The following is a 22,595-nucleotide window of genomic DNA, read 5'->3' on the forward strand; positions in this document are numbered from 1 at the left end:
TCTGTATGTCTGTATGGCCATAGAATCTTAGACTTGTCTAGTTTAAATGGACACCTGTGAATCTACTCAGACCTGACAGCATCACAGCCTTTGTCCTTGGGTGTGTCTACAGAACATGGTTGAAAGATGTGGCAGCTGACAGAGATGCTCAAGGTGCAAAAATCTATCAAAGGGACCACTTTGGAAGATATATCTTATTTGTTTGGTCAAAACAATGGTTAGGCCAAAGTTATTGTACCTAACCAGAAAGAGTTAGGAACCAGGGGGAAAAAAAGACTGCTTTCTTTTTGTTGACTGAGTGAGTGAGTGAGTGAAGTCGCTCAGTCGTGTCCGACTCTTTGCAACCCCATGGACTGTAGCCTACCAGGATCCTCAGTCCATGGAATTGTCCAGGCAAGAATACTGGAGTGGGTTGCCATTTCCTTCTCCAGGGGATCTTCCCGACCCAGGGATCGAACCCAGGTCTCCCGCATTGTAGGCAGACGCTTTACCGTCTGAGCTACCAGGGAGCAGCAGCTAAATAGTTCATCCTTTACCAAAGCTACCTTTAAAAGACAAATGCAAAATGTAAAATTAATTAATGTTAATTAAAAACCCAGCCAACAGAAAAATCTATGTTGAAGATGAAAATAGAAAAATAAATAAAAAGCAAAAAAGGGAGAAACAATTGTAAACAGGCAAACACAGGAGATATTAGAAAACATCCAGTTAAAACTAAGAAGCATGATTGAATTTACATGTAAAGTTTAAGTAAAGAAAATGCCTCCAGATTAACTACAAAATAGCTAAAGACATGTAATAAAATATACTGGTTGACAAAAAGTTGGAATAGCTGATGAAAATAGCTTATATCTATCACTTATTTGATGAAAAGTAATAGTTATAAGACCAGCTATACCCTGCAAGGAAAGAAAGTCATTTTCCAACTTGGCTGAATAACAGAATCACTTGGATTGATAAAAATTCAGATTCCCAGGTCCCACTCTGCTGAGCTTGTGAGTCAGTGGGATTGGAGTGGGGCCCAGGAAGCTGCTGTCCAATGCCAGACCATGATCTCTGCTGGGAAGTTATTTCTCTCTCCCTGTTCTGAAGACTCCGGTTCTAACATGGTTCATGCATCTCAGTTTATTCCAAGGGGGATGGCAGAGGACCCAGAGAAAAGCTGTGGAAGAGACTGTCTAAGAGAAGCTCCATGCCGGGCACACCTGCGGAGCAGAAAGACGGTGAGTCAGAGCCGGGTGGTGGCCTGGGCGGACAGGAATGAGGGAGGAAACAGCTTGGCCCTGCAGGGCAGAACATGCTGAAAGGTTGCTGCTGAACCACGAAAGATGCCGGGATTCTTGGCCTCCGGAGGAGAAGAATTCAATCTGGGGCCAGAGATTAGGCTTGATCACTCAGAGCTTTTGTGTAATAGAATTTTATTAAAGTATAAAAGAGATAGAGAAAGTTTCTGACATAGGCATCAGAAGGGTGCAGAAAGAGTGCCCCCTTGCTAGTGTTAGCAATAAAGCTATGTACCTTTTAATTAGCTATTACAATGAATCAAAAGAATGTCTGGAGGTTGTAAAGACCTTACTAGACCCACTTCCATAATTTACATTTTAAGATTACAGGATTAGCCAGAAGGTTTTTTTTTTTTCCAGAAACTGTCCTCAAGCAGGATTATTGTTATATAACCCTAAAGAATGTAGAGGGGGAAAAAAAAAAGTTTGTCCTTTCCTCCTCCTTGAAAATTACAAACCCCTCTCTCCTTGGGGACCCCTGGACTTCTTATCAACCTGCCTACGAATTGACTCTCTCAATGCCAAGAAGCCGGTAAGACCCCCTGGGGATGGGTAGTCCCCACCCTGCAGGGCAGGCTCTCTCCCCTGGAAATAAAGACACTCCATTATTACTTCTGCTCAACAAGACCTGCCCTCAGATCTTTATCTCATTTCTTGTTTCTTACACAGTAAAGATGCACGGTAAAGAGCACTCTGTTTCAGGTACTCTTACATATCGGGATATAGCATAATTGCCCCTCAAGAGCTTGTTGAGCATGCAAAACCACAGACCCCAGTCCCAGTCTTGGTGTGTGCTCCAGGGGTCCGGTTCCCCAGAGATTGGAATGATGGGGGCTGGGTGAGGACCACACTTGGAGAAGCGCTGCTCTGTACCGCTGGGGAGTCCAACCTGCGGAGGGCCCTCGGTCAGCAGCCGGCCCTGGGAACTTTTATCAGTCTAGTCGCCTCTCTAATCATTCCTGGGTAAAGAGGAGATCAGAAAACTTGCAGCTCCTCAAGTGGCTATCAGTACCTGGACCTTTATGGATACTTGGTCCATTCACTTCTTAGAGGCAGACACTGTTATCAGCAACCGCGTTTGCAGACAAGCAGAGTGGTCCACTCTGCCCACATATGCTGCACAGCTACCGAGATGAGAAGCAAACCCAGAGTCCGCTGGGCGCTCTGAGGCCCCTCCCTACCTGCTCCTGGGGAGGTGGAGGCGCCAGCGAGGTGGTCCCAGCAAAGTACTGGGGAGAGGTGAAGGGCGGGAGCAAGCTGATGCGAGAGAGTCCCACTCTCTCCCAAAGAGGCACAGCCTGGGGCGGGGCGGGGCCGGGCACAGCGCCCCGGAGTAAAGCACAGCGCATGCGTCTATTGTGCAAGTGCTTTTTTTTTTCCTGGTACCCTCGGCTCCACGCTGGCGATGACTCAGTGCCAAGCATCCTAGAATCAAGAAATATTTCTTAAGCTAAAATAGTAAGGAGCCCTGAGCTTAGAGCTTCTGTCTTCTTAGATGTAGATATTCTTGCCAGTGGGATGGGAGGATCCAACGGGAAGTGCTTTTGAAAAGAACAAAGTAAAGCCGGATGTTCCCCACGAGGTCTGCCGAGGTCGGGTGGATGACCCCAGACCCCCGGGAGCTATCAGGATGTGCTAAAGTTCCCGTTCTGTCCCTGTTTCCTCCTCCCTGGTGAAATGGGGACAGTAATCCGAGATCAGGGAGGCCTGCGATGTCCGCTGAGGAGGGCTTAGCCCTGTGCCGGGAACCCGGATGGCACTTGATGAACAGTAGTTTCTGCCTGGTGATGACGGGGGTGAGGGAGATGCTGACTCCGGTCACCAACGCTTTGGCGGGGGCTGGGGACTGCCTTTCTCGCAAAGACTGGCTTGCTGCGCAGCTCGTGGAAGGTAATGGAAGGTGCTCTGGCCGCGTCGAGGTGTATTTTGAAGGCGTGGGGGTACACGGTGTGTGCCTACCTGTGGGAGGAGAGTTACGCGCAGGTGGTGTGCCGGCGCTGGGCTGCGGGGCGGCCGTCTCGGCCCCGGAGGGGCCCGCTTCGGCCGGGGCACCGGCCCCCTTCGTCTGGACCAGGTGCGGTGTTCTGGGGTGGAGTGGTCCCTGGCGCAGTGCTCCCACGCCGGCTGGCTCATCCACAACTGTGTGCACCAGGAAGACGCCGGCGTCATCTGCTCCGGTAAATGTCTCTCTCTTTCCTGAGAGTTGATGTTTCATTTTTTCCAGTCGTTTCCTCAGTCTCTCCTTGACTCTCCTTGACTCACTCGTTCAGTCGCCCAGTCCTGTCCGACTCTTAGTGACCCCATGGACTGCAGCAGGTCAGACTCCCTTCCCTGTCTTTCACCACCTCCTGGAGTTGCTCAAACTCAGGTCCATTGAACTGGTGACGCCATCCAACCATTTCATCCTTCACTATCTCCCAGAGTGTGCTCAAACTCGTGTCCATTGAATTGGTGATACCATCCAGCCATCTTATCCTGTCACCCCCTTCTCCTCCTGCCTTTAATCTTTCCCAGCATTTGGGTGTTTTCCAGCGAGTCGGCTCTTCGCAGCAGGTGGCCAAAGTATTGGAGCTTCAGTTAGACACTTTAACTCTAACCCCAACCTTCTTGTGTCTGTTTGAGAAGCCAAAGGTAATCATTCTAGGAAAGAATACTAGGTTTGAAGTGAAAAGACTTAGTTGCAGTAATTGCAGATCCTAGTGCAAAATGATTATGTGGGTCTCCTTTTTCAAAAATTATTAAGAATTTCAAGAGCCATCATCAAGAGCCAAGCCCCATTCATGGATGCTTGGTGGGCGACCCAGCAGTGGACACAGTGTCCGTCTCCTGTGGAACTGACCTCTAGACTATTCCATGTGCCAGCTTCTGTCACAAAGGAGTGGACTCACTTCTCTTGGTGATGACTGAGACCAGAACTGCCCTTCAGGAACCTTTCCCACTGAAGGTGGCTCTGAGCGTAGGATAAAGGGATGGAGGAGGATTCTGGTCCATTAATCCGTCATTCCCAACCGTCTCACCACCCCCACCTCCTTGCCCAGGGCAAAGGCAGTTCTGGTCCCTCCACACTCCTGTACCCCTGGCACCCACTTCATGGTCAGACCATGCCAGACACTCCCAAGACCTTTCCTGTATAGGCAGAATCGCCTTTGCCGTGTCTGGGTGCTCCAGGGGGCTTGGCCCGGTGATAAGAGGAGTCTACTAGTCTGTTCTACAGCGTGTCCTCGAGGCCAAGTACCTAGGTTGCTGGGGGGCAGGGGGGAGGTGGGCAGGTAGTGCTGCATACAGAGAAGTGCTGAGAGTAGCCCAGTTAGCGAGTCATTGAAGCCGCTTACTTCGGGGGAATTGAAAACCACTTTTCAGGTAGGATTTTGAACAGTTATTCTCAACCAGGGGTGATTTTGTCCCCCAGGGGATATTTGCAATGTCTGGAGACATTTTCAATTGTCACGACAAGGGGGCACTGCTAACATCTTATGGGTGGTAGCCAGGGATGTTGCTCAACATCCTGCTGTGCACAGAACAGCTCCCATTCCCCCCCTAGAGAATGTTCCAGAACAAAGTGTCATTAATGCTGAAGTTAAGAAACCTTGCTTTAGAACCAGGCATGTGCCATATAATTTGTTCATTTTAATAAGGACTTATTAATTGATATTCATTGATGGTTAATAATTAATAATGTTTTACTGACGAAGTAGACTTATCTACCTGAGAAGGCAATGGCACCCCACTCCAGTGCTCTTGCCTGGAAAATCCCATGGACGGAGGAGCCTGGTAGGCTGCAGTCCATGGGGTCGAGAAGAGTCGGACATGACTGAGCGACTTCACTTTCACTTAATGCATTGGAGAAGGAAATGGCAACCCACTCTAGTGTTTTTGCCTGGAGAATCCCAGGGATGGGGTCGCACAGAGTTGGACATGACTGAAGTGACTTAGCAGCAGTAGACTTATCTACAGCTCCATCCTCAAGTATCAGCCTCAGTTATTTTCCCAGTAATTTCCTCTGATTCTCCCCTTTAGAGATTAAAGTTGATTAAGTTTCCTCTGTCATTTTTCTGGGGAGAGGAATAATCTAATTTCTTTCTAGTATGATTTGTTGACAGACTTACTGGATCTTTATTGTAATCTTAGCCTGCCCCGTATTCCAAGTCCAGGTGCTTTGAATCTCTTGAACGGTTTTGCCTGAGAGCCTGCCTCAAGAGGTCAATCCCGACAAGATTTGTTAACTCCTCCCCGTTTTCTAGACACCTTCTAGGCATTTCTAGGCACCTTCCAGCCATTATCCCTCGCCATCCTTACCAACTCAGGTGGGCTTGTTTTATGATCTCTGTTTTACAAATAAGGAAGCTGAGGTTCAGGGGCAAGGTTAAGTCAAGGTCATGTATGTACCTCAACCAAAGTCACGTGGCAAATATTCAAGCCTCTGGACTCCACATCAGGTATTCAGTACCCTTCAGCACCTGCATTCTGGTAAAAATTGCCCCAAGCCTAAACAGAATTGGCAAACGTGTAGAGTTGTCTTTGTTGCTCTGCTGCTGACCTCACCCTTCTCCCCTACCTCGCGTGCCCCCAACCTCCCCTCGCCCCCCACCAAACATACACACAGTCACACGCCCTACAGCCTGGCCAGTTCCCCAGCTGCCCTCACTTATTAAAACCAGAGCCTCCAGACCCACCTTCCCCTGTCTTTGCAACTCACTCCACCCTCTTCCATTTTCTGAAGTGCTCTTCCCTCCAGGGATGTTGAAAGAAGGTCAGTGTATGTTAATTGGAGAAATGAGTGATTGACTGAGTGGGTGAGGGGACCAGTGTGAATGGAGTAACCAGTTCCCTTGTTTCTCAAACAAATTTTCCCAAAAGCGTGGCCCAGAGTTGCCTGCCCAGAGCAGAGACTCTCTTTGAGATCCTTTTATCTTAAAAAGTCACCTGGAGTTTTACTTCCCAGCCATAATAAAACCGCATTTATTGTGGTATGAAAACAGTGTTTTGAATATTCCCCATTTAGTAACATTGGTCCCTGGGGAAGATGCACCTCTTTAGCCTGCTGCTGCTGCTGCTGCTAAGTCACTTCAGTCTTGTCTGACACAGTCTCTGTGCGACCCCATAGACAGCAGCCCACCAGGCTCCCCAGTCCCTGGGATTCTCCAGGCAAGAACACTGGAGTGGGTTGCCATTTCCTTCTCCAATGCATGAAAGTGAGAAGTGAAAGTGAAGTCGCTCAGTCGTGTCCGACTCTTTGCGACCCCATGGACTGCAGCCCTCCAGGCTCCTCTGCCCATAGGATTTTCCAGGCAAGAGTACTGGAGTGGGTTGCCATTGCCTTCTCCGGTTTAGCCTGCAGGTGCCTCCAACCCCAATCTCAGGTTGAGAAACAGAAAACCAGTACTAGTTAAATGTGTTGTGTTATTCCTGAGTGTGAAGTTTGGGGCTTCCCTGATAGTTCAGTTGGTAAGAGTCTGCCTGCAATGGAGGAGACCCCGGTTTGATTCCTGGTTTGGGAAGATCTGCTGGAGAAGGGATAGGCTACCCACTCCAGTGTTCTTAGGCTTCCCTTGGGGCTCAGCTGGTAAAGAATCCGCCTGCAATGTGGGAGAACTGGTTTGGGAGACTCCAGTTCAATCCCTGGGTTGGGAAGGTACCCTGGAGAAGGGAAAGGCTACCCACTCCAGTATTTTGGCCTGGAGAATTCCATGGACTGTATAGTCCATGGTTCACTAAGAGTCAGACACGACTGAGTCACTTTCACTTTCTTTTTTTCATGAAGTTTGGATTAAAATGTTTGTATTTCAGCAACTGTTGAAATAATCAGAAGGCATTTCCTTCCAATATTCCTTTTTGGAGAAACCGTATAAAAGACTAATTCCAGGCTGAACTGCTTCACTGGAATCTTAACAGTGGGATGATGGCTGAACCATCCAGCAAGGGCAGGACATTCCAGAATCTTGATCGTCTCTGCTAGACTCAAGTTACAATCAGCTTTCTCTTCTTTCTTACAGATGATGAATATGAAACTTCAGGAGCTTTTGGTAAGAAACATACCTTAGTATATCTTTAACAGAGCACCCTCAAGCACCCCATCCTCTGATGTTATTTGCCAACATAACCCACTGCAGGAGGTAGGGGAGGGGCAGAAAACAAATAGTGAATTTCACCAAAAGGACTAAGTAAGGGAAAGAAAAGAAGCAGTCGGTTCCTGGCCCTGAACCACGCATAAAACATTCTTTCCCCCAACTGTTTTGTTCTTGTTGCCTAGATGCATTTTAGAAAATTATGGAGAGAGAATATGGATATGACTTAATCCATTATCATTCAAACATATAATTAAACTAAAATCAGACTAACAAAAATCCTAACTTCAGCTGCCCCAGTAATGCCTGTGGCTTTGTGGGTCCTCATAAAATCTTATGTGAAAACCCAATGAACTTTTTGGCCAACCCAATACTATCAATTTCTAGAAAGAACCTACCAGATATACTCCTGGAATCATGCCTTTAGCTTAACTTCTACTCCACGGGGCTATCATCACATACGTGCAGTGCTCACCAAGAAACTTGGGTGGGCTAATTTGCAACGACAGCAGTGATACCTCATTTCTTCCTCTTTGCTCTTAGATGCTGAGATGCTGACACCATTTCCCTGGGGTGAGTCAAGGTTTTATAACTCCTCATTTGATGTGGTTTGGTGGGTTGTGTGCTTTTAAATGGTGAGTAGGTCCCAACTTTACAAATACTACCAAATAGAATGATTTCATCTGGGGATTTCTATGCATTCTCATCACTCATAAACTCTGCCTTTTCTCAATACGTCAAGGAAGGCTCTGCCTCTACTCCATCCCTCTTTGTCTACTTAACTCCATCCTTCTCTTCCTCCAAGCCTCAGGTCCATCATCCCTTCTTAGAAAAGATATCCTGGAACCCACACCCCCTTATGTTCTCAAAACATTATGAACATCTCCACGTTTGCTTCTTCAGTTCAGTTCAGTCCAGTCACTCAGTCGTGCTCGACTCTTTGTGACCCCATGGACTGCAACACGCCAGGCCTCCCTGTCCGGCACCAACTCCCAGAGTTTACCCAAACTCATGTCCACTGAGTCAGTGATGCCATCCAACCATCTCATCCTCTGTCGTCCCCTTCTTCTCTTGCCTTCAATCTTTCCCAGCATCAGGGTCTTTTCAAATGAGTCAGCTCTTCCTATCAGGTGGCCAAAATATTGTAGTTTCAGCTTCAACATCAGTCCTTCCAATGAACATTCAGGACTGATTTCCTTTAGGATGGACTGGTTGGATCTCCTTGCAGTCCAAGGGACTCTCAAGAGTCTTCTCCAACACCACAGTTCAAAAAGCATCAATTCTTCGGTGCTCAGCTTTCTTTATAGTCCAACTCTCACATCCATACATGACTTTTGGAAAAACCGTAGCCTTGATGTTTGCTTCTTAGCACCTTGCAGAACTGTAAGTTTAAACTTAATGTTGGATTAATGGGGTTGCCTCCTCTAGTCTCCTCAAACTAGACTCTAAACTTTGGGCCAGGAAAAATCAGGGCTGGTCTGTGAACTGCAGTCACCACAGGGCTATTTGCTGGGACCCAGCATGTGTTCCATAAATCTTTATCGAACAGCTCAACAAATGGGTTAATGCAGAAAGTGTCCCTTCTCCTAACATGCAATTTTTTTTTTTTTGAAGACTTGCTGCAGTTGCAGCTAGTGAATGGGTGAGGCAGATGTTCTGGAGGTGGGGAGGTTTTCTACCATGGCCAGTGGGGCAGGGTCTGTGAGGACCACTGGGACATGCATGAAGCCAAGGTGGTGTGCCAGCAACTGAGCTGAAGGCCTGCCCTGGCAGCCCCAGTGAAGGCCCACTTTGGGGAAGGGGAAGGCCAGTTTCTGCTGGATGATGTGGACTGTATGGGAAGAGAGAGTTTTCTGGGACAGTGTCCCCATGCCGACTGGTACATCCGTATCTGCGGTCCTGGAGAAGACGCCAGTGTCGTCTGCCCAGGTAGCAGTCACCTCTCCCTCCAAGGGTGCACATCCCATCATCCAGACAGCATCTCCACTAATCCATCAGCAGAGCTTGCACTTGTGTGCAGTATTGGTGGAAGTGTGTATGTGCATGTGTTTGTGCATGTGTGTGTGTTTTGGGTTTTTATCATATATTTTTTCTTTTTTTTCCCCCTTTTATTTGCCTTTGTTTTATTCTATTAGTTGGGTTTTTGGTTTAGAATGCCATAAAAGCATGTGTGTAGACCATCTACGACCCTTTATATGAGCCCAGAGTCAAGAGACAGTTGTCAGTTGAGGCATTCAACTTGAGTGCAGGAATTTTCTAGCAAATAGATGTTGAAGTGGATTTTAAACAGAGAAATATAATGGAAGGTACTGGGGTTCCCATTACAAGGACTGGAGTCCAAAGTGACTGTGAAAAAACACCGGAAGTCGGCAGTGACATTAATCATTCACTGAATGCTTGTATTTCCACAGGGCACTGTGGGGGACTAAAAGATAAAGCTTTTCCCACTAGAAAGTATGCAATCAAATGAAGGTGTAGAAGCCAGGAGTTTAGAAATTAGAATAGCACTGAGTTTTGTCCTATTGACTGTCAGTCCAGGCCATGTATTGCTAATCACAAGTCTTTGACCAGTTAGTAATTGTCTTGATTGTTTCAGCCCAGGGTTTCTCAGCCTCAGCACTATGGATGTTTGGGGCCCTGTAATTCTCTGTGATGGGGGCTGCCCTGCACATTGTAGACCGTTTAACAGTATCCCTGACGACTACCCACTGAAGGATCACCACCCAAACTGTGGCAACTAAGAATGTCTTTAGACATTATCCAGTGTCTGCTGGGGTTTGGGTAGGGGGGATTGCCTCTGATTGAGAACCACTGGTCTAGACAAATGATTTCCACCAAACATGTGACTGATACGTATACAACCAACCCTGAAGTCATAAAGGTGTGTACCAACTGGGAAACGAAGGAAATCATCTAGTGGATCTAGAGCAAGTAACTTGGTTATTTGCTAAAAATTCCAGTTGTATTCAACCGGAATGACTGTATCCACGACAATTAAAAAGTTTTTAAAGTCTATTCCGACAGCTCAAATATTGGTGGAAGTGTGTATGTGCATGTGTGTGTTTTGGTTTTTTATCATATATTTTTTGTTTCATTCTTTTCCCTTTGATTTGCCTTTGTTTTGTTCTATTAGTTGGGTTTTTGGTTTAGGATGCCGTAACAGCAGACAATTCTGTAGAGCCACTGTGTTTCCCCTGTTTCGTGTGTGTCAGGAACTATCTGCCTCCTATTTGGAGATATTGCAGAGTCTCTGGGAGGAATAGCACGGCCACAATTGTGTAGGATGTGTTCCTAGACACACTGGGCTATTATGTGTCCATGTATCTGATGGTTAATTCAAGTCATCTGAACTAAGGCACGGAGCATCAACATTTTTATTTCTGGGAGTCACATTCTTTCATTTTAAAATTCACTTTGAATTGAAGCCTCTCTAGCAACAATATCCCTTTTCCTAAAAGCGATCTTTTCTTTCTCCACATATTAACAGAGACTGAAAAATTTAAAGCCAGCATGGGGTAAATGTATGTTTTTGTTTTATTGACTTGGCATTTTTCATTCGATGAGCCACCCAGGAAAGTAATAGGTAGATCATAAAGGAAAAGGTAGAATAAACAGGGGATGGACCAGATTGCCATTTTTTACTATCATTATTTGCCATTTGCACATTTCTGGGCCATTAAGATGATCCCACCAGTAAGTTTTCATGTACAAAATATGTAGTATGCTCAGCTGGTAAAGAATCTGTCTGCAATGCGGTAGACCTGGGCTCGATCCCTGGGTTGGGAAGATCCCCTGGAGAAGGGAAAGGCTACCCACTCCCATATTCTGGCCTGGAGAATTCCATGGACTGTATAGTCCATGGGGTCACAAAGGGTCAGACATGACTGAACGACTTTCACTTCACTTCACTTCTCCCTCCCCAGTTTGGCTCATCAGTTCCAACAAAAAAAAACCCCTTTAACTTTTCAGTCAAAAGGAAAATTTGCATCAAGTAAGTTGAAAGTGCTATTGGGCCACTTTCTTCCCTTGATAAGAGTTAGCTTCATTTTCTTTTCAGTCATGAGGGTTTTAAGTTATCAGCTAGTATTGATATTTTCTTTTTGCCAATGGAGTTGCTACTAAAAGCTTTATTGCTGCCACCATATTAAGGGAAAGTCTTGGTAAATCTTTGTGTAGCTTATGCAGCTGTTCAACCTATGTTCTTTCCACTATGTGGGCTCAGAATTAATATTTTACATCTTAACAGCCGCTGAAGTCTTGACTCCTCTCCCTGAAAAGAATGCTGGTGAGTCACTGCCATTGCCACAAGGTAGAAAGTCTTTTCATGTTGAATTTGCAATATTAGTCCTTATTTGATGCAAATTTTCTTTTTGACTTAAAACTGAAAGTTTTTTTGGTTGGAACTGATGAGCCAAACTGGGGAGGGAGAACATACTACATATGTTGCACATGAATCATCCATTTATTGATGGACTAGGAAATTGCTGAGTCTTGCATTGTGCAACTGGTAAACTCAGTGGGAACATGTTGAAGACAGGCGTGTATTACCCAGCTGAGCTCTGGGTTGAGGGAAAGACCATGGGTTTAGCAGTAGAAGCTCCATGTTTGAGTCCCACTCTGCATTTTTGGGCTTCCCTGGTGGCTCAAATGGTAAAGAATCTTCCTGCAATGCAGGAGTCCCGGGTTCAATACTTGGGTCGGGAAGATCCCCTGGAGAAGGGAATGGCTACACATTCCAGTATTCTTGCCTGGAGAATCCCATGGACAGAGGAGCCTAGTGGGCTACATACAGTTCATGGGGCTGCAAAAGAGTCAGACACCACTGAGCAACTAACACTTTCACTGCCATTTATTTAGTGTAGCCTTGGGCAAGCCACTTTTTAAGGGGATTAAAACATCTCTCTCTTTTTTTTTTAATAAAGGGAACTAAAACATCTGCTTCACTGTGCTCCATTTGGGTTAAATGAGCTCATGTACATGGAATGATAAGAGCAAACTTTATTGAGTGTCAGTGACACTTGGGGCATTGTTCTAGGTCTTGGCGCGCAGAGTTATTATTTAATTCTCTAGTTCGTTCATGATAACTAGCCCGCTCTCAGGGGGTGAGCATTCTTTGGAGCCAATATCACAGGTTGAAGCTACTACCTTTAGAATCTCTTCAAATCAATCAAATCAGCAAATATTTCTGAGAGTCTATTATGTCCAGGGGGCTGTATTTCAGCAGGAGTTCACCATGTTTCACATTTAGTATTTTTGACCTGTCACATTATAGATTGGTTAAAAATGATTAAGTAGATGAGGTAGAAGTTATTTGATTTAGTTGAATATTAAATATTTCCATTTATTTGTACCCAATAGATGATGGAAATTCAGAAACTGTACTGTCAGGTAAGAGAACATTTTTGTGCTCTTTCCTGGGACATTTCTGATTGCTTGTCAAAATACAGGAGAAAAATAAATGAAAGAGTTGTTGTTGAGTTATTTTGCTGAGTGATTCATTATGTGTGCTTAGTCGCCCAGGCATGTCCAAATCTTTGAGACCCCATGCACTGCAGCCTGCCATGATCCTCTGTCCTTGGGGATTCTCCAGACCAGAATACTGGAGTGGGTTGCCATGCTTTCTGCCAGGGAATCTTCCCAACCCAGGGATCAAACCCAGGTCTTCCACATTTCAGGCAGATTCTTTACCAAATGAACCACCAGGAAAGCCCAAGAATACTGGAGTGGGTGGCCTATTCCTTCTCCAGGGGATCTTCTCAACCCAGGAATCGAACCAGTGTCTCCCGCATTGCAGGTGAATTCTTTACCAGTAGAGCTGCCAGGGAAGCCCAATTCATTATAACCTGCCCTTTGTAATGTAGCCTGTGTGGGGTGATTTTCAGAGTGTTGCCCCAGCTGAGTCTAAAAAAAAATGAGATAACAATGTCATTGTTTTAAACAAATACTAGAAACTATTTTGAACATGGCAGTTTTATAATTATTTTTAATCCGCATCTTGGCAACTTCTCTGAGAGTGTTCAAAATCCCTTAAATGATACGTTTCAGGTTTTCTTTGGAGGAAGCATCATTTGGTCACATGTAATATTTGTTTATTATATGAGTTTCCAATCTCTGCTTTAAAAGATTGGCATAAACTTAGTGGCTTAAACAACACATTTACTATCTTACAGTTCTGGGGGTCAAAAGTCAAAATTAGGTCTTACTGAGTTAAAACCCAGGGCTACGCCAGGCAGTGTTCATTCCAGAGGCTCTAGAAGTGGAGATCCATTTCTTTGCGTTTTCCAGTTTCTAGGCTGCCTGCATTCTTTGGCTCATGGCCTCCTGCCCATCTTCAAAGCCAGCAATGGGGAGAATATTAAGACCCAAAACTTGTCATTCTTGTAAAAAAAAAAAAAATACTGAGCACCTGAGCTTGGACATCAAGCATGAGACAGAGAAAGAGAGAGCGACTGGTTGAATCTCATTAGACTGAGGACCAGTGGCTGAGAGGTGGTCTAGCATCTCTGTCACTCCCACTCCCACTCTGTAAAGAGTGGGAGGAAAAGACAGAATTGTGTGTATGCTGAGGGGGGAGGGAGGGTCTTTGTGTCAATGAATGAGAAAGGGAGGTTCCTAAAGAGTCACCTCATATCTTTAAAATTTACAAAATAAATCAGAACATCTGGCCTGATGTCTGGGAAGTGACCAACCTGGAAAGGTCTCATTGTTTCCCTGAATCACCTGAAGAGGGGATGTGTCTCCCTGGTCGTGGTGTGTGCAGTCACCATGCAGGTCATTTTATCTTTGCATCGTGCGAGACCATGCCCTCTTCCTTCCTCCATCATCTGTGAGGCTGCCATGTCAGTTACACCATCAAGTGATTCACGTCCTGAAGATACTGATGGGATCTTCAATGATCCCTCATACCTGCGTTCCATGTGGCTCTGTGGGGCTGAAACCTGCTGTGCATGTCAGATACACCCTGGATCTTTGGTACCCTAGGAAGAATGTAATACTGCTTCATCAGCTTTCTTATATGGATGGCATGTTGAAATGATCATAATTTGGACGTATTGGATTAAATAAGGTACATTACTGAAATTAACTTCACCTGTTCCTCTTTTTAAAATCTGTCTGCCAGAACATTTTAAATTGCCCAGGTGACTCATGCTCTGCATCTGGTGGACAGCACTTCCTTCCTCCATGTCAGTCCCCGAGTTGACTGCCCCATGGGGATTTTCTTATCTGATCCTCCTGACAGTCAAATAAGACAACTTCTATAATCTCCATTCTCTCAACAGGGAAACTCATACTCAAATAGGTTAAATATTATCCCCAAAGGCAGTGGAATGATAGCACAGACAATCTGACTTCAGAGCTTAGAGATTAACCTCTGAACTATTTTTTCTCTCTAAACCACATTCACATCCTATTAACTGCTAAAAACACTGAGTAGGCATGAGGCCTATTCAGAGATTCTGAGACAAGGAAAGTGAAGAGTAATGAGAGGGGACCAGCATCCAGTCCCATTACTTCATGGCAAATAGACTGAGGAAAAGTGAAACAGTGGCAGATTTTATTTTCTTGAGCTCCAAAATCACTGCAGAAGGTGACTGCGGCCATGAAATTAAGAGACGCTTGCTTCTTGGAAGAAAAACTATGACAAACCTAGATAGCATATTAAAAAGCAGAGACATCACTTTGCTGACAAAGGTCTGTATAGTCAAAGTTATGGTTTTTGCAGTAGTCATGTATGGATTTGAGAGTTGGACCATAAAGAAGGCTGAATGCCCAAGAACTGATGCTTTCAAACTGTGGTGCTGGAGAAGACTCTTATGAGTCCCTTGGACAGCAAGGCCAATCAAACAAGTCAATCCTAAAGGAAATCAACCCTGAATATTCACTAGAAGGACTGATGCTGAAGCTGAAGCTCCAATACTTTGGCCACCTGATGCAAAGAGCCAACTCATTGGAAAAAACCCTGATGCTGGGGAAGATTGAGGGCAGGAAGAGAAGGGGATGACAGAGGATGAGATGGTTGGATGGCATTATCAACACAATGGACATGAGTTTGAGCAAGCTTCAGGAGATGGTGAAGAATAGAGAAGGCTGGCATGCTGCAGTCCATGGGGTCACAAAGATTCAGACATGACTGAGTGATTAAACAGCAAGAGTAAAGAGACAGCTCAGCTCTGAGTCAGCCTTGCATTTATATTCTTCCTCTTGCACTTACTCATCCTTTGCCTCCAGGGCACCCATTAAAACACCAGCCACAACCTCCAGAGCCCTCGTCCAGTCCCGCACCCCAGGCTGGCAGCTGCCATCCCTCTTCTGGACCCACAGTTCTCTGTTCTCACTTTTAGCTCTATTCCTTTCCTGTACAGTTGTGTGTCCATATGTCTCTTCAATGATGTCATCAGCTTCTGGGAGCAGAATCTGTATCTTTCTCATCTTTGACATTGCCCCCAGCCAAACACACACACACACACACACACACACACACACACACACACGTGGTCTCAAGAATAGTGCCTGCTGTTTGGTAGGCTTTCAGTGCTCATTAAATGAATAAATAACTAAATGCTTGAATAGTGAATACTGCTCCACCCATCCTGGTTTACAAATGTGCATTCACTTCCAAATGTTTGCAAAAGAAAGCGTGGACCCAGTCAGTTCTTTGATCTCCTGTCTAAGTGGCTCAGGATTCTTCTGAAATCAGAGGGGCATGTCCCAGGCTCTTGGCAGGATGGCGCTCAGTGCCAGCTGCTGGTCTCTGGGTTTGGAGTCCCGTCTCCTGCCTCCCAGCTGTGTGACCCTCACCGGGTTTCTCTCCCTCTTGGTGCTTCAGTTTCTGTTCTGAAACATGGGGTGATAACTGTGTGTTTCAAGGAGTGGTTGTGAGTGTTAAGTCAGTGAGTTGGTGTAAGAGCCTAGTGCACAGTCAGGCCTGTGAGCCTGGCCTTCTGTGCTTTGAGGTGGGTCCAGTGCGATATTGCCCCTCTAGAAGAGGAATTCTGCCCCGTGGCACTCAGCTGGGTCAAGAGAGTGCCGCAGGTCTGCTCTTTGCTAATGGCCTCAGCCGTTTTGTCATCACAAGTCCTCCCCCCAGCACTTGGCCGTCACCAACTTGCTTTCTATCTCTACGGAGGTACTTCATCTGATTAGTTCCTATAAATGAAATCATACAACATGTGGCCTTTGGTGTCTAGCACAATGTTTTCAAGACTGATGGTTCCTTTTTAAATGCTCTGTATTGAATGAGCTTGTCCACAGCTAATTGAATTCTTCCCCTGGAAATGTGAAGCAGGTGAATAAAGTCCTCCTCTTTCTGTGCTGTGCTTAGTCACTCTTTGTGACCCCGTGGACTGTAGCCTTCCAGGTTCCTCTGTCCATGGGATTTCCTAGGCAAGAATACTGGAGTGGGTTGCCATGCCCTCCTCCAAGGGATCTTCCCAACCCAGGGATTGAACCTGCACTGCAGGTGGACTCTTCACCATCTGAACCACCAGGGAAGCCCCCTTGTCTTTCTGTTTGGTATTAAACATCAGGAGTCATTTCTCTTATATTGTTGCTTTCCCAGAAGCTCTCTCAACTTCTGCCGTCCCGGAAGACATGAACCACCCAGCTGTATCCTCAGGTAGGTCAATGAACTGTGAGTTAAAGCGATGAAATGGGTGTGGTGTATTGATACATGCCACTTCCAGCATTTTAAGCCCAGAGGCAGGATGAGTTGCAGGTCAGGCTGGGGGAGAATTCACTGACAGCCAAGGGCTCTGTGGTCAATGTGGTGCCCAGTGTCACCTTCAGAACCAGATTTTAAGCTCCAGAGAACAAAGGTTTTATCTGCCTTTCTCATCACTGTATCTGCAGCACTTGTCTCAGTGCTTGGCACGTTAGAGGCACCCAGGGAAAGTTTATTGGATCCGTAAGTGAATGTATAAGACCTGCATGGGTTTCCCAGGTGGCACAGTGGGAAAGAATCCACCTGCCAGTTCAGGAGACACAAGACATGCAGGTTGGATCCTTGGGTCAGGAAGATCCTCTGGAGCAGGAAATGGCAACCCTCTCCAGTATTCTTGCCTGAAAAATTCCATGGATGGAGGAGCCTGGCAGGCTGCAGTCTATGGGGTTGCAAAGAGTCAGACATGATTCATCGACTGAGAACATAAGCCCTCCATGTGTGGATGGGCTGTCTGACCCTGCTGGGATAGCTCTGGTCTTAGTTAAGAATAGTCCTGCTACAAACGGATAAGGAAGCTGTGGTACATATACACCATGGAATATTACTCAGCCTTTAAAAAGAATTCATTTGAATCAGTTCTAGTGAGATAGATGAAACTGGAGCCCATTATCCAGAGTGAAGTAAGCCAGAAAGATAAAGACCAATACAGTATGCTAACACATATATATGGAATTTAGAAAGATGGTAACGATAACCCTATATGTAAAACAGAAAAAGAGACACAGATGTACAGAACAGACTTTTGGACTCTGTGGGAGAAGGCGAGGGTGGGATGTTTCGAGAGAACAGCATTGAAACATGTATATTATCTAGGGTGAAACAGATCACCAGCTCAGGCTGGATGCATGAGACAAGTGCTCGGGCCTGGTGCGCTGGGAAGACCCAGAGGGATCCGGTGGAGAGGGAGGTGGGAGGGGGGATCGGGATGGGGAATACATGTAAATCCATAGCTGATTCATGTCAATGTATGACAAAAACCACTACAGTATTGTAAAGTAATTAGCCTCCAACTAATAAAAATAAATGAAAAAAAAAAAAAGAATAGTCCTGCTAGACGGTGTGTAGTAGCGGCAAGTCCCTCTGCTCAAGAGACCTGACCATCACTCTGGAAAATGCTGGTAGCCCCCTGTTGGCACTCACATCCCTCCTCAGAAAGAAGTTCTAGGATTTCACATGTTAGCAGACTAATGAAGCCAAATTCCAACAAATATTTTTATTTTTTCATCTCAGCAGATAATGAAGAGTTACCGACTGTCATACCAGGTAGAACAATGATTTCATCACTGGATCTATAGATACACAGCCTTACCATGCAGATGGGTGGTACATGGATGGTCATGTCATCAGATTACACAGTGTCCTCCGAGGGGTCGACAATCAAATCTGTATGGATACTATGATTCTTAGAACTTTTGCCCGATTCTTCCATGATTATTTTACTACTGCTGAGCATCCTTATGCAGAAAGGGGACAAGGCTTTGGGGGCAGCAGAACACGTTTACGAGCTTTCTAACATCAGCCTGAAGGTAACTCCAGCCTCATTAGAAACGGGTCGTTTGTTTTGACACGTGGCCGGCCCAGAGGTTCTGGTAGTGCTGTGGCATAGCTGGCGGCTAGTCACCAGCTGCTGGTTGAGTCCTTGTCTGAAGTGCTCTTGTGTCTGGTCTCAGAAAGAGATGCTTCTGTCCTAATCATCGTTTCCCTGTTGTTCTAGTTCGACCTGTGGTCGACTCGCCAGCAGCAAGTCGCAGAGCCAGTTTTCCTTGGCCAAGCCCATCAGGTCAGAACCTTCCTGGAGCTTCAACATCAGTCCTTCCAATGAATACTCAAGGTTGATTTCCTTTAGGATTGGCTGGTTTGACTCTTAATTCTATCTGGCTAATATTTACCCTGTGAGATAGAAATGGGATGAAAATGACCGTGCTAAATCAGGCTTTAAAGCAGTTAATGGAGGCTGGTTTGCTTGGTCCTTATCTCTTGAAGCCTGAAAGGTTTCCCAGTGCCTAATTCAGTATGCCATACAGACGGAACTCACAGACGTGCAATGCTGACCGGGCTCTCCTGTGCTCATGCTCTCCTCTAGGAAACCGCCTCATCCTGGGCTGCTTGGCCCCTCTTCTGGGCAGCTACTAGAGGGCAGATCCCAAGCACTCTTTAGGGGTGGCTTGGTGGACTGCTCAACACTGAAATGGAACACCAGCAAAAAAGGGCGTTAGAAACTAGCCAACTACCCTGTCACCCGGGGCAGTAATCTTCCCCCATCAGAACTAGGTTAGCAGGCCATTGCCGGGGTCTGGGGCCACTGAAGGAGTATAAATTAACGGTCATTGGGACTTCCCCAGTGGTCCAGTGGTTAAGACTGCCGGGGTCCAGCCTCGGCAGGATCCAGTGGGTACCCTCAGGATGAACAGCGTCGGCAAGAGTTAGAAGACATGTATAACTAGCCTTGATAGGGCCCAGTCTGCGAGGGAGAGAGAGAGAGAGAGAGAGAGAGAGAATGACCAGACGGGGGTGCAGCTGGCAGAGTCTGGCAGAGTCTGGCAATGCTTTATTTTTTACCACAGCTTTTATACCCTAAGTTAGTACATTTCTAAGGGGAAGATAGTTTAACATTAAGTCAGCTTGTCCTTCATGAAACCAGGGTGTTTTCTGCATACTTCTTTGTTTATGAGGGTCTTGTACATTATCTTCTGGCCTTGGGGCCTATTAACATTTTTGCAGGTCAGGTAATATAAACCTATTTTCTGTTTCTATGGTGACCTTAACTGAAAGGTATCAGTCTCATAGGGCAATAGTACAGAGTAGAAGTATATTTTTGTTAATACAAAAATTAATTCTTCTGCAAAAGTTGTCAGTCGCGTTTATCTAAGTTTACCCCATACTGACTCTGCGACTTTGGTGAGGCAGCTTCTGCCTAGCACTCCTGGCTGACAATTAACAACCATCTCATTGTTACCACACTAGGGCTAAGTTCTTATTTCTTTAGATCTTAAACTATATTAACAATGGTTTCTATAACACAACCTTAGCACATTAAAGGCAAAAATACAGCAAGCAAAAACACAGCAAGCAAATCACAACCCAATAACCACCTATCGAATCATTTTTCTTATGTTTTCTAATAGGACTCCTTTACCCCTTAAAAGGGCTCTATATCTATTAGGGCTTTTATACAATCAGGTTCTTTATGCTATTTTATGATTAGGATATTATAAGCAATCATGCATATTAGTACCAAGCACATAAATGCATTTGGCTAACAAACTACCAGCAAAGGAGTTTGAATTAAAACACTCCTTTCACCCTGAATAATCTCATAAAATACCACCACCTGGGAAACTTATTGATTAAAGTTCTAAATTGATTCTTATTTGGGAAGAGATCGGGGAAGGCCTTCCTGCCTGTGTCAGAGAAATTAGGGAGTAGTCAATTGAGGCAGGCATCAGAAAGACAGATATCATCTTTAAGGTGAGAGCCGGGGGCAGCTTTTCGAAATCCCTGAAAACCTGATCTGCCTTGCCTGTCAGGCTTTCTCCTCATGACCTTGTCATGGGTGGGATCTCGTGAGCTGGCCTTTTCGAAAACCCCTGAAAACCTGATCCGCCTTACCTGTCAGGTTTTCTCCCTTATGACCTTGTCATGGGTAGGATCTCGTGTGCTGGCTCCTGGCAAAGACCATCTTCCAATGCAGGGAATGCAGAGTTGATCCCTGGTCAGTGAGCTAATATCTCATGTGCCTCACAGTCTCCCCCCTCAAAAATCATAAAACAGAAATAATAAAGACTTTTAAAATGGTCCACATCAAAAAAAATCTTTTTAAAAAGTATTAATATTTTAAAATGGTCATTGATTTTAGGATGTAATAGATTTCTATGACTATGCCCACTAGTCATCACAAATCTCTTTTTTTTAAAGAAAATTACCATCTATTTCCCAGAGTGATTAGATCAGAAATTTATCCCCCTGGAGTCTGATCCTCCCTAATAGGCAAAGAAACTACATCAGTTAAAAATTTACATTTATGTGATTTTAGAGTACTTTGGCCACTGGGAAAAAACCATGGGGCCATTTCCATCACTTCTTTTTGTCCTAAAGCAGCAGTTTTTTGTTTTGTTTTGTTTTGTTTTAACTTTAATGTGCATCAGAACCGCCCAGAGGGTTTGTTAAGACACAGATTGCTGGGCCACAGCCCCAGAGTTTCTGATTCAGTAGGATGGGGTGTGAGAATTTGCGTTTCCAGTAAGTTCAGGATGGTTATGCTGATGGTCTAGGGACCACGCTTTGAGAAGCACTGTCTGAAAACAAGGAATCTTTCTTATCCTAATAATTAGAAGCAGAATTATCATCTTCATCATCCTCATTGTCATCATCATCACCTTTGCCATTGTCATCATCGCCATCATCTCCACCACTGTCACCATCCTCACCACTGCCACCATCACCATTGTCACCCTCATCACCACTGTCACCCTCATCACCGTTGTCACCCTCATCACCGTTGTCACCCTCATCACCATTGTCACCCTCATCACCGTTGTCACCCTCATCACCATTGTCACCCTCATCACCGTCATCACCACTGTCACCATCACCACTGTCATCCTCGTCACCATTGTCACCCTCATCACCACTGTCACCCTCATCACCGTCATCACCACTGTCACCATCACCACTGTCATCCTCATCACCATTGTCACCCTCATCACCACTGTCACCCTCATCACCGTTGTCACCCTCTTCACCGTTGTCACCCTCATCACCACTGTCACCCTCATCACCGTTGTCACCCTCATCACCATTGTCACCCTCATCACCATTGTCACCCTCATCACCGTCATCACCACTGTCACCATCACCACTGTCATCCTCGTCACCATTGTCACCCTCATCACCACTGTCACCCTCATCACCGTTGTCACCCTCTTCACCGTTGTCACCCTCATCACCACTGTCACCCTCATCACCGTTGTCACCCTCATCACCGTTGTCACCCTCATCACCATTGTCACCCTCATCACCGTCATCACCACTGTCACCATCACCACTGTCATCCTCGTCACCATTGTCACCCTCATCACCACTGTCACCCTCATCACCGTTGTCACCCTCTTCACCGTTGTCACCCTCATCACCACTGTCACCCTCATCACCGTTGTCACCCTCTTCACCGTTGTCACCCTCATCACCACTGTCACCCTCATCACCGTTGTCACCCTCATCACCGTTGTCACCCTCATCACCACTGTCACCCTCATCACCATTGTCATCCTCATCACCGTTGTCACCCTCATCACCACTGTCACCCTCATCACCGTTGTCACCCTCTTCACCGTTGTCATCCTCATCACCACTGTCACCCTCATCACCGTTGTCACCCTCATCACCGTTGTCACCCTCATCACCACTGTCACCCTCATCACCGTTGTCACCCTCATCACCGTTGTCACCCTCATCACCGTTGTCATCCTCATCACCGTCATCACCACTGTCATCATCACCACTGTCATCCTCGTCACCATTGTCACC

General features: G+C 45.8%; 1 protein-coding gene across 1 annotated transcript in view; it reads left to right on the forward strand.

Annotated features, from left to right (window-relative positions):
* Window positions 1-2,714: 2,714 nt before the first annotated feature.
* Window positions 2,715-22,595, forward strand: part of LOC122708560 (deleted in malignant brain tumors 1 protein-like) — a 96,042-nt gene continuing 76,161 nt past the window's right edge. The window contains 10 exon segments of the mRNA XM_043924771.1: window positions 2,715-3,216; window positions 3,218-3,292; window positions 3,294-3,460; window positions 7,277-7,306; window positions 7,892-7,921; window positions 16,908-16,964; window positions 18,300-18,332; window positions 18,784-18,878; window positions 19,791-19,795; window positions 21,401-22,589. Coding sequence (XP_043780706.1) covers window positions 2,996-3,216; window positions 3,218-3,292; window positions 3,294-3,460; window positions 7,277-7,306; window positions 7,892-7,921; window positions 16,908-16,964; window positions 18,300-18,332; window positions 18,784-18,878; window positions 19,791-19,795; window positions 21,401-22,589 — 1,902 coding nt within the window. The 5' untranslated portion in view covers window positions 2,715-2,995.

This window comes from Cervus elaphus, chromosome 15 (assembly GCF_910594005.1).
Source record: "Cervus elaphus chromosome 15, mCerEla1.1, whole genome shotgun sequence".
In the NCBI taxonomy this organism is placed as follows: Eukaryota; Metazoa; Chordata; class Mammalia; order Artiodactyla; family Cervidae; genus Cervus; species Cervus elaphus.